General features: G+C 42.9%; 1 protein-coding gene across 1 annotated transcript in view; it reads left to right on the forward strand.

The window, feature by feature from the left end:
- MANBA (mannosidase beta) overlaps window positions 1–12,810 on the forward strand; it is a 91,233-nt gene extending 78,423 nt beyond the window's left edge. The window contains exons 15-17 of the mRNA XM_019553233.1: window positions 6,148–6,290; window positions 11,608–11,865; window positions 12,322–12,810. Of these exons, the coding sequence (XP_019408778.1) occupies window positions 6,148–6,290; window positions 11,608–11,865; window positions 12,322–12,546 (626 nt within the window). The 3' untranslated portion in view covers window positions 12,547–12,810. The remainder of the gene's footprint in view (window positions 1–6,147; window positions 6,291–11,607; window positions 11,866–12,321) is intronic.
- Window positions 12,811–13,472: the final 662 nt, after the last annotated feature.

Raw genomic sequence — 13,472 nt, forward strand, 5'->3', positions numbered from 1 at the left:
AAAAAAAAAAAAAGTCTCAATTTCACAGCCCTGCTTGACTGCAGCAGTGGTTTTACACTGTGCTGCACCCCCTGCCGTGGGCCCTCTCCTGACCGCACATCCTGATGTCCTGCACTGTACTGTGTAATACCTCCTAGGCTTATCCCAGCCTGCAGGGGCAGCTGTGGGCCAAAATGAGGGTTGCACCTGCACTACATTGCGCAGATGAGTTCTGTGCACACCCCCTGCCCCCGCTTCTCCCCCTTCTCTCCCTGGCCAGCTCCTGGGACATAGCATGCAGACAGTCTCCCATACACCCTCCCATGGTCCCCCTCACAATATACAAGAGTAAGACTTTATTTTGAGCTATTGTGCAATTGCCTCTATATACACTACTAAAAAACACCATTAATCAAAACAATTTAAAAAAAAATTAAAATATCTTATAGATGTTTGTTTTTAATATATGATTTTTTTTTGATCTATCATTTTTTTAGATGATATCTTCTGACAGATTTTGTGTGCAGCCCTTGACAGCTCACCAAAATTTGTTGAGTTGCCCAACAGCCAAAATAATTGGCAACCCCTAATCTATACCCTGTGTGTTTATTTTGGAAGCCAAAACAATACAAACAAAAAGGAATAATGCATTTTACTTATTTGTTTGCATCCAGATGTTAATATTTTTGTGATGGAAGATTCTGTCAAATTCTGTGGAAGTTAATATTTAAAAAAAAATTCTGTTCTGTTTCAGCCCTAGTTAACACTGATGTGAAAGTTCATATTTAAACAAAGCTCTGTTGATTTAGAAAAAGTTGAGAGGTCCAGGTTCTACAATGGAACATGAGACCAGTAGGCGGTGTTTGTATTTTGGCAATGATGCTTTCATGCTTACCCTTTGGCTGTCTGGAAGACTCACCCCCATACATATATCACAAAAATACAAAGTGCTACTTTTCCTAGGCATTCTGGTGTCAGTCAAGACAGCATCCATAATGCTGATGTCTCTGGATTTCATGAGCTCATGCTATAGAGACACGATATCTCTGTGTGTTTTATTTATTTGGCTTTCACTATGATTCATAAGGCTTGTTCAAAATAAAAAATCTCCCAAAAAAAATAAAGCTATCAAAATGGTCCAATGTACAGAAAGATGGTGTGATGTGAAAAACACAAAGCATGGGTTTTTTTTAAGTACAGAACTGACATCGTTATAAGAAATGTCTGAAGTAGTTGAATTATGAATAGTGGTGTTAATGTTAATTTTCAGAAAGGAAGCTCTGCAGAGATGCAGCTGTCCCTTTGTTTTGTTTTATTCTGTCAGTGGATAGAGGAAAGGTTTAATATTCATTTCATTAGACAATATGGTGGAGGAATTTTTGAAATGCTAATAGCTAGAATTATTGCATGCCTCAAAGAAAGTTTTATTTGCACACTTCTGCATTTCATTAGATGGCATAGTAGTATCACTGATGAATACCTCCTTTCTTTAATTTTTTTCTTTAATAAACAGAATGCCATAGACATGCTTACATAATTTCTCATTTGAAGTGCAAGTGTGTTCTTGAAACAGGGAGAGACTCAAAAGTTAAAATGAAATACGTTTTCTTGTATATTGAAGATTTACATTGGAAAGTAAGAAAAACACAATGTAGAAATCTCATTCTCATGTATCTCTGCCTCTTTAGAACTAAGCATCTTTTACCAGCAATTAGGTTTTGATTGTATGATCATAGTTATGCAGCCACTTGCGCTGCATTAATTGTTTTGGCATCTGTGCTGCACATCTCAGTGAAGAATGCTGAACTGCAGCTGGCATTTCATTGCTTTCCTACATAAATGTCACCTTGAGGTACCAATTCAGTAACAAGAGTTTCACTTGAACAGATAGTTCCATTTTATTGCAGGTCCAATACTAACAGACTTGAGTGAGCTGAAACCACAGACTATTAAACTGAATAATACATTTAGATTAATGAGACTGGACATGAGAAGAGAATTAGCAGTATATTTCTCAGGTTGCATTTAATGGTGTGAAGTGATTTAATTTAGAACCAGCTCCAGTGAGAGAAACTATTTACTCTTACTCCAGCTGTTAGTGGAAAAGACTTCAGAGAACGTTCAGGGTGCTGACAGACATTCAGTTCCACAGTCTAACTCATGGTGCTTCACAGCAAGTGCCATGAATTAGACCAGCCCTCCTGATCCAATGGATGTGTGCTGTTGAATTGGGAGGGTTGACTGAGCTCCTCTTTGGAGCTGATCCAGGGAGAGAGGCTGTTTGCGGTGTTTGTCCCTTAGCCCTGTCCCCCTCTCTAAGCTCCTATGCTCTCTTAGGATGGGAGGGTGGGGAGACAGGGGAGGGAGGTCTGTTCTGTGGTTTCCCCGGCCATGCTGGAGTGGCGGGGTGAAGGGGTGGATTGGAGCCCAGTTGGTGTGGGGAGGCTTCAGTCCACCTGCTGCACCCTGCAGTGCTGGCTGGGGAACCCCCTAGACCAAACTCACTCATGTCCCTCTCCCATTCTGAAGACAGTGTGCAGAGCAGAGCTCAGGTGTATCAGCCAAGCCCTACTCACAGCCACGCTGACAGATGTTAATGAAGGCACTTTGCTTTGGAGTTCCTTCTTCTGAACCCTCATATAATGAGGGCTCAGATCGTTGCCCAGCTGGGCATTTTTAAAGTGGTCTGCAGCTGTGCACTTCTGTCAGTGCATGGTTGTAAAGTGCTTTCAGTGGCTGATCACAGGACAAACTGCCACATCTGTCAGCTTCCACAGAGAACATAGCAGTGGCGTCCCATTCCAAATTAAGTCATCGGGTCTTATCGCATCATCAGGTTTTTGATGCTATTAAATGAAGTGCAACTTCTGCTCTTTATGTCATGATTAGTGCAAGTCTGGGGAATTCAGGTGTAATCCAGAATTCCTTTTAAACACAGAAAATAAGTCTCAGGTGGATTTTAAAATAACTTCTGTTTTATCAGCTTTTAGCATATAATGGGAACATTTCTTCCACATATTTCCCTTTCCCTCCCCAGATTTCCCAATGCCATTTGAGGGTGGGGGAATCGAGAAATCTTCTGATCAAGAAATCTTGTTTTAACTTAAGTTTAAATCAAGAAATCTGTCTCCTGTTTTAAATGGATCTAGATAATAGTCAGGCTTAAGGACTTTAAGATGTTGGTTTCATAGCCTACATGCATGGTTTTTGTGTCTCTCATCTGAATTCAGGGCTGCTTGAGTTTAGAACAAGTTGTAGGATTCTATCCCCATGTTGTAGAACTTCACTCCCTCTAAGCCGGTAGCTTTTAACCTGTGGTTTGCGGTCCCCTGGGTGCCCATAGACTGTTTAAGGGGTCTGTGAAAGATGACCATCATCAATCAAAAGTATATGAATACCCACGCTTATAATTCAAAGGGATGTGCACTTCCCTTTCAAATTTTTTAGAGGTCTGCAAATGAAAAAAGGTTGAAAGCCACTGCTCTATGCTATAGTTGTTGTTGTTGTTGTTTGTGTTTAAATAGATTTAAAAGTTATGGCTTAAGGGAGGGGGACCAAGGGGGGTCAACCTTTACAAGCACAAAGCATGTGTAAGCAGCATCTGCTTGGGTCTGCAAACAGCCTGAAATCGGTGTGTAAATGTAAAATTCTTCTTCCACTAATTTCAGTAGAAAGAAACCAATAATGTGGGGTTTTTTAAGTGTTAGGATTGTTAACAATTTCATTTCTGATTTATATTTTCAGAAAAGTATAGTTATTGAATTTATCCCTCAGTTCTGAGCTGGCTCCCATTCTGTTTCAGCGGCCCAAAGTCTTGTCTGCTCCCAGATGTTAGAATACCTGGATTTGTCCTTGATTGTTTCTGTGATAAAGTTCTGTACCCTTTACAGAAATCTCTGGCACACTGAAAACTGAGTATGTGGGTTCAGCAATGCCCCCCCCCCCCCAACTTAATATCAAACTAAGTATCGGGGCTGCTTTATGGTTTATTTGTAGTCTATTGTGTTGGAATGCCACAAAATTCAAGGCCTTGCTGCAGAATTGAGTCTGAGCTTGCAGGCTGTGCTTGAAGCCTAGCATGGAAGGCATCTGTTGTGCACCAACAGCTAAAATACCTCAGAGTTTCATGGCAGTTGTGAGGCAGTCTGAAATCCCACCCCCATGTACCAGCCTGTGATGCATCCCATACAATGCCAGCATTTCCCTTTTCTAGAGTTTCAGATTACAAAAATAAAATAATATGGCTGTATATTTTAATTTGTGTTAGACCAGCTACTGCTAGTCTCAACCTTCTCCTTCTTCTGTTTGTCGAGGTTTTCTGCAAGGCCCAAATGAAGAGAATGTCTAATTAAAAATAAGCAAACTACAGAATTAACCCCACCTCTGAATTTTGGTAGTTGCCTCCTGTCTTCTGCGCAGCTGTCGTTTAGACTCCAAGCTCTTTGGTGCAGGACTTACCATGTGTGCTTTTACCAAATCAACATGCTGTCTGTGCGAAACAGCTTATAATAAAGTTGCTAATGATCTGTATATTAGCAAATGTTCTGTAAAGTGTCAGCTGCTGGATGGGCTACTGGGCTCAGCCACCCTCCAAAAGCACTCAGATTTTACTTTTGATTCAAATCAGCAGTGCTAGGGCCAAACTGAAGTGCTTACGTGTGTTTCAGTTTGTCTGATTTTACTGACAACACCCTGCTCTTGTAACTTAGAGATGAGGACTGTCTAAAGGATTATGTTCATGGTAGAAATGTACAAAGCTGTAAGTACTTTTGAAGAAGCACCAAAACACAGTAGAAACATTTGGTCATAGCAAAAAAACTTGCTACAAATATTTTCTATCACTGAGTTGGCAAACAAAATAAAGAGCCATAAACTAGAACGAGACTAATTATTCCCTATCCTTATGAGATTACATCTGCTTTGAGCAATGTCTCTATGATTGTGCTAAATGGCTGAGCAAGGACAGAGTTAAAATACTAATATTAAATTGTTGAACTCCTTGGAAAAGGAGGAGGGAGGAGGAGGAAACAGGTGCTTTTTCAAAATGAGCACGAAAACAAAACTACTCGTGTGCTAGTATCACATCTGGCAGATCAGCACTGTGCTATTTAAGAGGAGGCAATAGATGATGCTTCTTCTAGCTAGTTGGTAGCTAAATTTCTCAGTGACGTAAGTACTGCAGTGCAGCTCCACCTCAAGTGTCAATGTCAATTTTAGAAAATGTCTGTACAGTGGTTTGTTTGTTTCGTTTAAATCCCAAACAAGAGAGGATAATTTCTTGAGCTAGGGAAACTCACTTTGCCTGATTTTGGGCCCGCTTAGATTCATGGGTCTGATAGTTTTTGATTCACACTTCACTGTTACAGGATTATGTTCTGCTGGAAGAAATCACAAAAACAATGTGACCAGAAGGATGGGAAGATTGGCCAGATGTAAATCTGGAGTTACCTTACCAAAGCCAATGACTTGCTCTGGATTTACAACTGCATGATTGGCAGCAGACTGAGAACATATTTTGCCCCACAGTATGGCTCATGTACAAAGTTCACTTGTGTGCCAGTTTCATTTTGTGATTGTTCTGTCTCTTTACATGACCTGAACTCTTTTCTGACCTGATGCTTACAGAAGCTAAAGGTTGAGATTATTTTCTGGGAACCTCAAATTAACTTTGAGAGAGTTACAAACCCTTCCATCTTCAGGTTTCTCACCTTCCTAATAGCATCATGCATAAAGGACAAGCTTTATTTTCAGAATAAGGGACTATTCTGGCAGATCTGGTGGGGAGAACTTGAGCAGCATTTCAACCCCCTGGTTTCTTTGTTACTACAGATTGCCCAGAGTCCTTGTGTGAGTCCGTGGAAAGGGCACAGTGTGGCCGTGAAGAACCTTCCACCTTTCCCTGTGAACCCCACATAAGGCCCAAGGATAGCTGTAATCCCTTGGCTTCAGGAAGTGCAGGGATAGATTCCTCAGAGTGCCCTAAAGGAAAAGGTTTAATAGAGACATGAGCATGACTCTTACCTCCTTCTGAACCAGAACTGGAAATGGACCAGGTTCACCACAAAATGGGAGAGGGGTGTCTCTGCCAACGCCAGGGCACTTGGGAGCCAGGCACCTACCTAGTCTCAGGTTGTGACTGAATCTTTTGTTCTTTTAAACCCTTCTCAGAGTATGGTGGCAAGTGGAAAATGCTGCATTACTTTGCCCAGCATTTCTTTTCCCTGCTGTTGCCTGTTGCCTATGAAGATGGTGGTGTGCTGTACATCTATGGTGTATCAGATCTTCACTCAGACTGTGAGCTAACACTCAAAGTAAGTGCCAGCTTTCCCCTTTCAAAAGGGATCATCTATGGCTAGGAAAAGAGGATAGAAAAACAAGTGCTTTTAAATGTAATGGTGCTCCAGCAAGTCCATGTCCAGCTGTATTAGCCGTCCCTGACCAGTGCTCCAGGTTCTACGAAAGCCAGACATTCAGAATATCAGTGTGGGCCAGACACACAGTGCTAGTGTAAGCAGGAATATGCTTTTGTATTTTAAATGGTGAGCTTTTTGTGGCAGGTACTGTATTTACTATGTATCTATACGGTGCTTAATACAATGGAACCCCAACTGGTCAAGGAATACAGGTGCAAGCTTACATGTTAAATAACAGGAATGCCACTGAAGTGCACTTTGTATTTAAAAGATTTACAGAAAAATAGCAGCTTGTTACTTGACACATCCCTGCCCTGGGAATATTCAGGGTTCTGCTGCCTCCATTGAAAAAAGATCTCTTTATTACTGTCTGCTTTCCAGAACCAACCTAACTCTGACAAATAAACTGGATCACTTCTTGGTTTGTGAAGCATCAGCCAGTTGGTAACTAAATTCCAGTTGCAAGACCACCTCTACAAGCGTGTCACTTCAAAATGTTTCCCTAATCTGCACCTTAACAAGCTCACAGAAAGCAGTAGTGTTACAAAGATGCAAGTCAGAGCAATATTTGGGTTGCGGAGTAGTTTATTTGGCATGATGCCTGTGTTGGAGCAAACCTAGTCCAACTTGTATATGCCAAGTTTAGTTTCTTATTGTTTGGGGACCAGTAACAGCTGCTGGCCCTGTTGTACTATAACAGCTGTAAAAATGACATTGTGAGGTAGTTCCTGCCTCCTCTACTTACAATGTCAACTCTTCAAGCTAGGAACTACCTGACAATGTCATTGTGGGAACAAAAACAGGTATGGTGAGCATGGCTGAGGTTCACACAAGTGGTTGTTGGGATCTTCTGATTTATAGGTCTCAAAATCTGCAAATAATACCAGTATGAAACAGGACAGTATTTATTTAAAAGCTACTTTTCACTTTTATGATAAATGGAGATGCTTATCTCTGGCTTGAATATAAGCTCGTATCTGTTGCTCCAAAGCTCTAGTAAGGCCAGAGATGTATATGGTTAGTGTTCAGTTCTAATGTAGATTATTTTTAGCAGTTCAAGCAGCTGTTAAACTTATGGGAAATAATAACTAAAAAGAGATTTAGGAACAGTTTCTGGTTCTGCATTGGCCCACTTCACGTATTTGGATGTAAAGAATGCTTTTATTCCTGTATCATCCTAAAAAATGGCAGAAGGAATCATATCTTTTGCGTAAGAGGATTTGTATTGTTAGGAGTTAGGCTCTTTGTGAACGTGAATTTTCAAGAATTGCCTTTATACTGATGCTGCTTATTTCTGTTTATGAAATACATTAATATTTGTCCATACGATAGCTCTAGATACCCTTGGCATTTCTTGCATAACACAGATTAGCTTTAAATGAGCAAAACCAGCAATCTCCTCAGCCAGAAAAGGCAAAGAAAACTGACCTCACCGTAGCTACTGTTTCAACTCCCCAGTGCACCCACAGTGTCTTCTGCTTACTCCCTGCTTCCCTAAGCACTGTGGGAGAGAATAATATTTTTAGCATGACCTCAGCAGCAATAGATCCAGGCTGTTCAAGACTTAGAATTGTTGCTTAGTTTAAGCAACATAATATGTATACCCCTTGTTTCAGTCTTTGTATAGATTCTTTGTAAAGTGTAGGAAGTACTTTGAGTGTGTGTGCTATGTGCTTCCAGGAAAATGGTTCTTTCATAGATTTCATAGACGTTTAGGGCTCAAAGGGACCTCACAAGATCTTTGGGTCAACCTCCTGCCCAACAGGCAGGAAGTCAGCTGGGGTCAAATGATCCCAGCAAGATAGGCATTCAAGCGTTTCTTTAAAGTGTCCAGAGTAGGTACTTGCCCCACCTTTGGGGGCGTCTATTTCAGGCCCTGGGGACTCAGACAGCAAAGAAGTTTTTCCTTATGTCCAGCCTAAAAGAGTCTTCCATGAGATAGTGATGGTTTGACCTAGTCTTCCCTTGGGGTGCCCTGGTGAACAGATGTTCTCCCAGTTCCTGATGCACACCCCTTATGTACTTATAGGCTGCCACCAAGTCTCCCCTGAGCCTATGCTTTTCCAGGCTCAAGAGTCCCATGGTTCTTGGCCTCTCCTCATAAGGCCTGCTCTTTTGTCCTCTAATCATGTGTGGCTCTCCTCTGGTTCGTCTTAAGCTTCTCCATATCCTTTCTGAATTGCAGACCCCAGAACTGGATACAGTATTCCAGCTGTGGCTTCACTAAGGCTGAGTACAGTGGGAGGATTACTTCCTGAGTCTTGCTTGAGATGCATTGGTAGATGCAAGCCAGAGTTTTGTTTGCTTTGCTGGCTGTGGTGTTGCATTGGTGGCTCATGTTCATCTTGTGGAAAGTCTCTTTCAGTCATGGTGCTAGTGAGCAAAGCACTGCTGAGCCTGTAAGTGTGATGTGGGTTTTTTCTCCTGAGGTGGAGCACTTTGTATTTCTCCATGTTGAATATCATCAGGTTTTGATCCACCCATCTTGCAAGCCTGTCAAAGTTGGCCTGGATCGCTAGCCTATCCTCTAGGATGACCACACTTTCCCATAGTTTGGTGTCATCAGCCAACTTAGCCAGTCTGCTTCTGACACCAGAGTCCAGATGAATTATAAATACATTGAAGAGTACAAATCTGAGAACGGAGCCCTGGGGGACACCACTGGTTACATGCACCATGTTGATTTGGTTCCATTAACTATCACTCTCTCTGGGTCTGTCCATGGAACCAGTTCCCCAGCCATCGAATTGTAAGGTTGTTGAGGCTGCAATTCTCCAATTTTAACATGAGGACATCATGGGACACCAGGTCAAAGGTTTCCTTGAAGTCCAAATATATGATATCAACCTCTTCTCCTTTGTCCAAGTGATATGTCACCTGGTCATAGAAGGAAATGAGATTGGTCAGGCAAGAGCTACCTGCAATGAAGCCATGTTGGCTCTCTCTCAGAGCATTGCCTTCTGTTAGCCTGTTGTTAATGGTTTCCTTGATGAGTTTTTCCCAGATCTTTCCAGGGATTGAGGTCAAACTGATTGGCCTGTAGTTCCCCAGATCTTCCTTCCTCCCTTTCTTGAAGATAGACAGCATACTGGCCCTCTTTCAATCTTCAGGTACCTTGTCTGAGCATCATGAGTTCTCAAATATCTTCACCATTGGCTGTGCTATGATGTTAGCCAGTTCCTTTAGCACTCTTGAGTGTATTCCATCCAGGCCAGCTGACTTGTGGATGTCCAGCCTCACAAGATCCAGGCCTTTTCCTAATGATCCTGCATTTTATCAGGCGGGGTGATCCCCATGGGCTAGTGGAAGACTGACACAAAGTAATCGTTAAGGAGATTGACTTTTTTCTGGGTGTCAGTTATCAGCTGCCCCATTTGGTTTAGCAAGAGTCTGGTGTCGCTCTTTTTTCTTTTTTCCGACCTCCCACAAATCTGAAGAAGGACTGTTTATTGTCCTTGATTCTTGTGAGCAGTTTGAGCTCGTTTTCAGCCTTGGCTTTCCTAGTTTGTTTGCTACACGTGCAGGCCAGTGCTGAATATTCCTCCTTGGTAGTATTCCCTTTGTTCCTATATAAGCTTCTCGTTTTACACACAGGAAGTCCATGAGTTCCCTATTGAGCCAAGGGGGTCGCCCAGCCCTCTTGCTACTTTTTCTGTGGGCTGGAATGGATTTTTCTTGTGCTTCAAGGATCACATCCTTGAGGAATGACCACTCATCATGGACTCCCCTCCCTGTCAGATTATGGCCTCTTAGGGCCTCGACAACTAGCCTCCTGAGCTTGTGAAAGTCGGCTTTCCTGAAGTCAAGGACTTCCGCATTGCTGACTGACTTGCCAGGTTTGCGGCGGATAGAGAAGGTGATCAGCTCATGGTCACTGTCTCCCAGCTTCCCTTTGATACTCAGGTTGCTCTCTAGATCATCCCCTTTGGCCAGTATCAGGTCTAGCAGCACCTTACCTCTTGTTGGCCCATAGACTTCTTGAGACAAATAGAGCTCATCAATGCTTGTGAGGAAGTGTTGCAACCAATCAGATTTGTCTGAGTGCTCTTCCCATGAGATGTCCGGGTAGTTGAAGTCGCCCATGACAACCATGCGCTGAGAGCGTGCAGCCTCAGCCATTTCCATAGCAAATTTGTGGTCAAGTTCTTGCTCCTGATTAGGAGGTTTGTAGTAAACGTCTACTGTTATATCACCTTCACCATGTTCCCCCTGTATTTTTACCCAGAGGATCTCAAGTTGCCCTCCTGGGTTGCCAATCTCTGCCTGTAGGGAAGTGTACTGCTCCTTCACATAAAGAGCTACACCCCTGCCCTTTCTTGCAACATGATCTCTCCTGTACAAGGTATAGTCATCAATACCTGTGGTCCAGTCATAGGTGGGAGTCCCACCAGGTCTCGGTTATTCCTATGAGATCATAGTCATTTCTGTTTAGCAGAAGGGCCAGTTCCTCTTGTTTGTTGCCCAGGCTCCTGGCATTTGTGTACAGGCAAGTGAGCCTACCAACGGATGGATTCCCTGCACTCCTAGAAGAGATCTGTCCCTGGGCTGGGGTAGGAGAGAGTTCTCTTGTGCAGGGAAAACCTTCTGATTTTGTGGTTGATGCTTGATGGGCTTGCACCAGTGGTTATCCACCCATCCCATGGCAAACTTAGTTTAAAGTCCGGTCAAGCAGGTCAGCCATTCTGGCTGAGAAGAGCTTCTTCCCCGTTCGAGTGAGGTGGAGGCTGTCTCTTCCCAACAAATCACTGCCTCTCTCTCTGAACTGTGGTCGTAGAAGCTGAAGCCTTTACAATGGCACCAGCACCACAGTCTTCTGTTAACTTGTACAGTTCTTCTCTTCTTCCTGTGCCCGTGACCCATAACCAGAAGGATCGAGGAGAAAACCACCTGTTCCCCCAACCCTCTGAACCCTGCTCCCAGAGTCCCGTAGTTGTTCATGACCCTGCTGGGATTGCTCTGAGCCATGTCATTCATGCCTGCATGGATAAGGAGCATGGGGAATTGGTCAGAGGACTGGATAAGTTTCGGGATCTTCTCAGCTACATCCTGGATACGAGCCCCTGGGAGGCAGCAGACCTCATGGGCTAAGGGGTTGGGGTGGCAGATTGTTCCCTCAGTTCCCCTCAAGGGGGGACTTTGAATGAGCAACTGAAAAATCTGGCACATGGGGGATGTTTTTACAGGTGTCATTTTGATCACTTAATGTGCCCTACAGGTCAGTGTACACCAGTGGAGTTCTATGGAGCCATTGTGCACCTTTGCTACTGAGGGTGTGCCTGTTAGGGCAGGGAGTGCTGCCCCCATCTACAAGGAGCCTGTAAATGATTTGCTGAAAAGATGTGGCAACTGTACCAGGCAAAGCTGCGTTGTCACCTTTTACCTTGTGGGGAAAGGTGAACTCTACAGTCCTCGCAACTATCACTTCCTGTCATCATTGAAGGATGCAGTAGGATTGGAAAAAGCACAGCTCAGTGTAAGTGCCAGTTACTCAAGCTACATTCTTTGCTCTTGCTAAGTTTATCTTTTGTGTACTGAGAGTTAGATGTCTGTAGTGCAATATCTGTTCTCAAAGCATATGGCTGGTATAGTGTGCAGCCACTGGCTACAGAAAAGTTAAATAGCCATGGGTTAGGAAAACTCTTGCCTGGGATGAGAGCAGTAACTAAGTGTGTTCAGTCTGATATGCTTGCGGCAGAGTGGGATGATCTTGTTTTGAGCTGGTGGTTGGACTGGATAGGCTCCTGATGTCTTCTCCAGAGCTCTTTCTATGATTCTTAGATGGAGGGGAAGGGAGAAATCATGTTTAACAAATATATTTTTAAGATGGTATTGATCATACTGACACGCACCTTTTGAACTGATGGAAACATTTGTTTTTATTACACACCTCATTTACAAAAAGAGTAATTGTATTTGTCTTCTCTTTCAGGCCACCATATCTCAGGAAAATGACCACTATATTTTTGTTCTCCAGACCACTGCAGTTGCTCCTTTTGTTTGGCTGGATGTAGGACATGTAAAAGGGAGGTTTAATGATAATGGATTTCTCATGACTCAGAAGAGAAAGGTGGTTGTATTTTATCCTTGGGAGCCCACCAGCGTCAAGGAGCTTGAAAAATCACTCTGCTTGACTTCACTGTCAGATATTTACTGAGGGGATCTCAGTTCCTTTAGGAAGAAATAGCAGAATGGAAACGGAAAAACTTGAACATTACTAAAGATCAAGAGAAGCTGACCACAGAATGTATTGTCCACCTCTGTTATGCATACATTCCTGATCGTTTGGTTAAATATAAATATGTTTGCAGCTAATACATATAATGTGCAAAGATCTACTTTCTTAGGTAACTGAAAATATATATAACTAGTGCTTCTGGTAAAGCACAATAATTATGAAAAGAAGCAAGGTGGAGATTGACATAACTTGAGTCCTTTAGTAGATATATTAATGAGTAAGGGTGCAGTTCCAACATATAGCTATAGACCAGGGTTAGTTATTCTGTTCCATGGCTTGAGTTACCCCTCAGATTAGAAATACTTGTACCTCATTGTAAATTATTGTGGAGTGTGAGTTGTGAATCTGCCGTTCTAATCTGTGTCCCCCCATGGTAGCTGTTTGCTTAGTAGAGTGATTTTCAGCCAGGGTGCTGCGGCACTGTAGGGTGCCTCAAGAGCTTTTCAAGGGTGCCATGGAGTGCCACATGTTAGCACTGTGAGGTATGCAAATGTGATTCACAGGAGAAACCCAGAGATTTCAAATGGGAATCCACAGTGTCCAAAACATTTGGACCTGCTGTGATCTTTCTGAGTTCTCTGTACTAGCAGAATTACTCTGTTCCTTTGTGTGTACTTCAAAATTGAGTGGAAACTAAGAGCTGGCATTTTCCAAAGGGTGCCTTCAGTTTGAAAAGGTTGAGAACTACTGGCTGAGTGTAAACAGTATCTTACCAGTGTCTTGCCACTGATGGCAAAGTGCTACCATAGTGCCTAATGAGAGTAGCTCCCTTTGGACAGCTGGTTCTGTCTGCTTTGGACCCCTGTGTAACTTATATAGGTTCTCAAAGCTGATGTAAGTTACAC

Source organism: Crocodylus porosus, unplaced genomic scaffold (genome assembly GCF_001723895.1).
Source record: "Crocodylus porosus isolate Cpor-Errol unplaced genomic scaffold, CroPor_comp1, whole genome shotgun sequence".
Classification (NCBI taxonomy): domain Eukaryota; kingdom Metazoa; phylum Chordata; order Crocodylia; family Crocodylidae; genus Crocodylus; species Crocodylus porosus.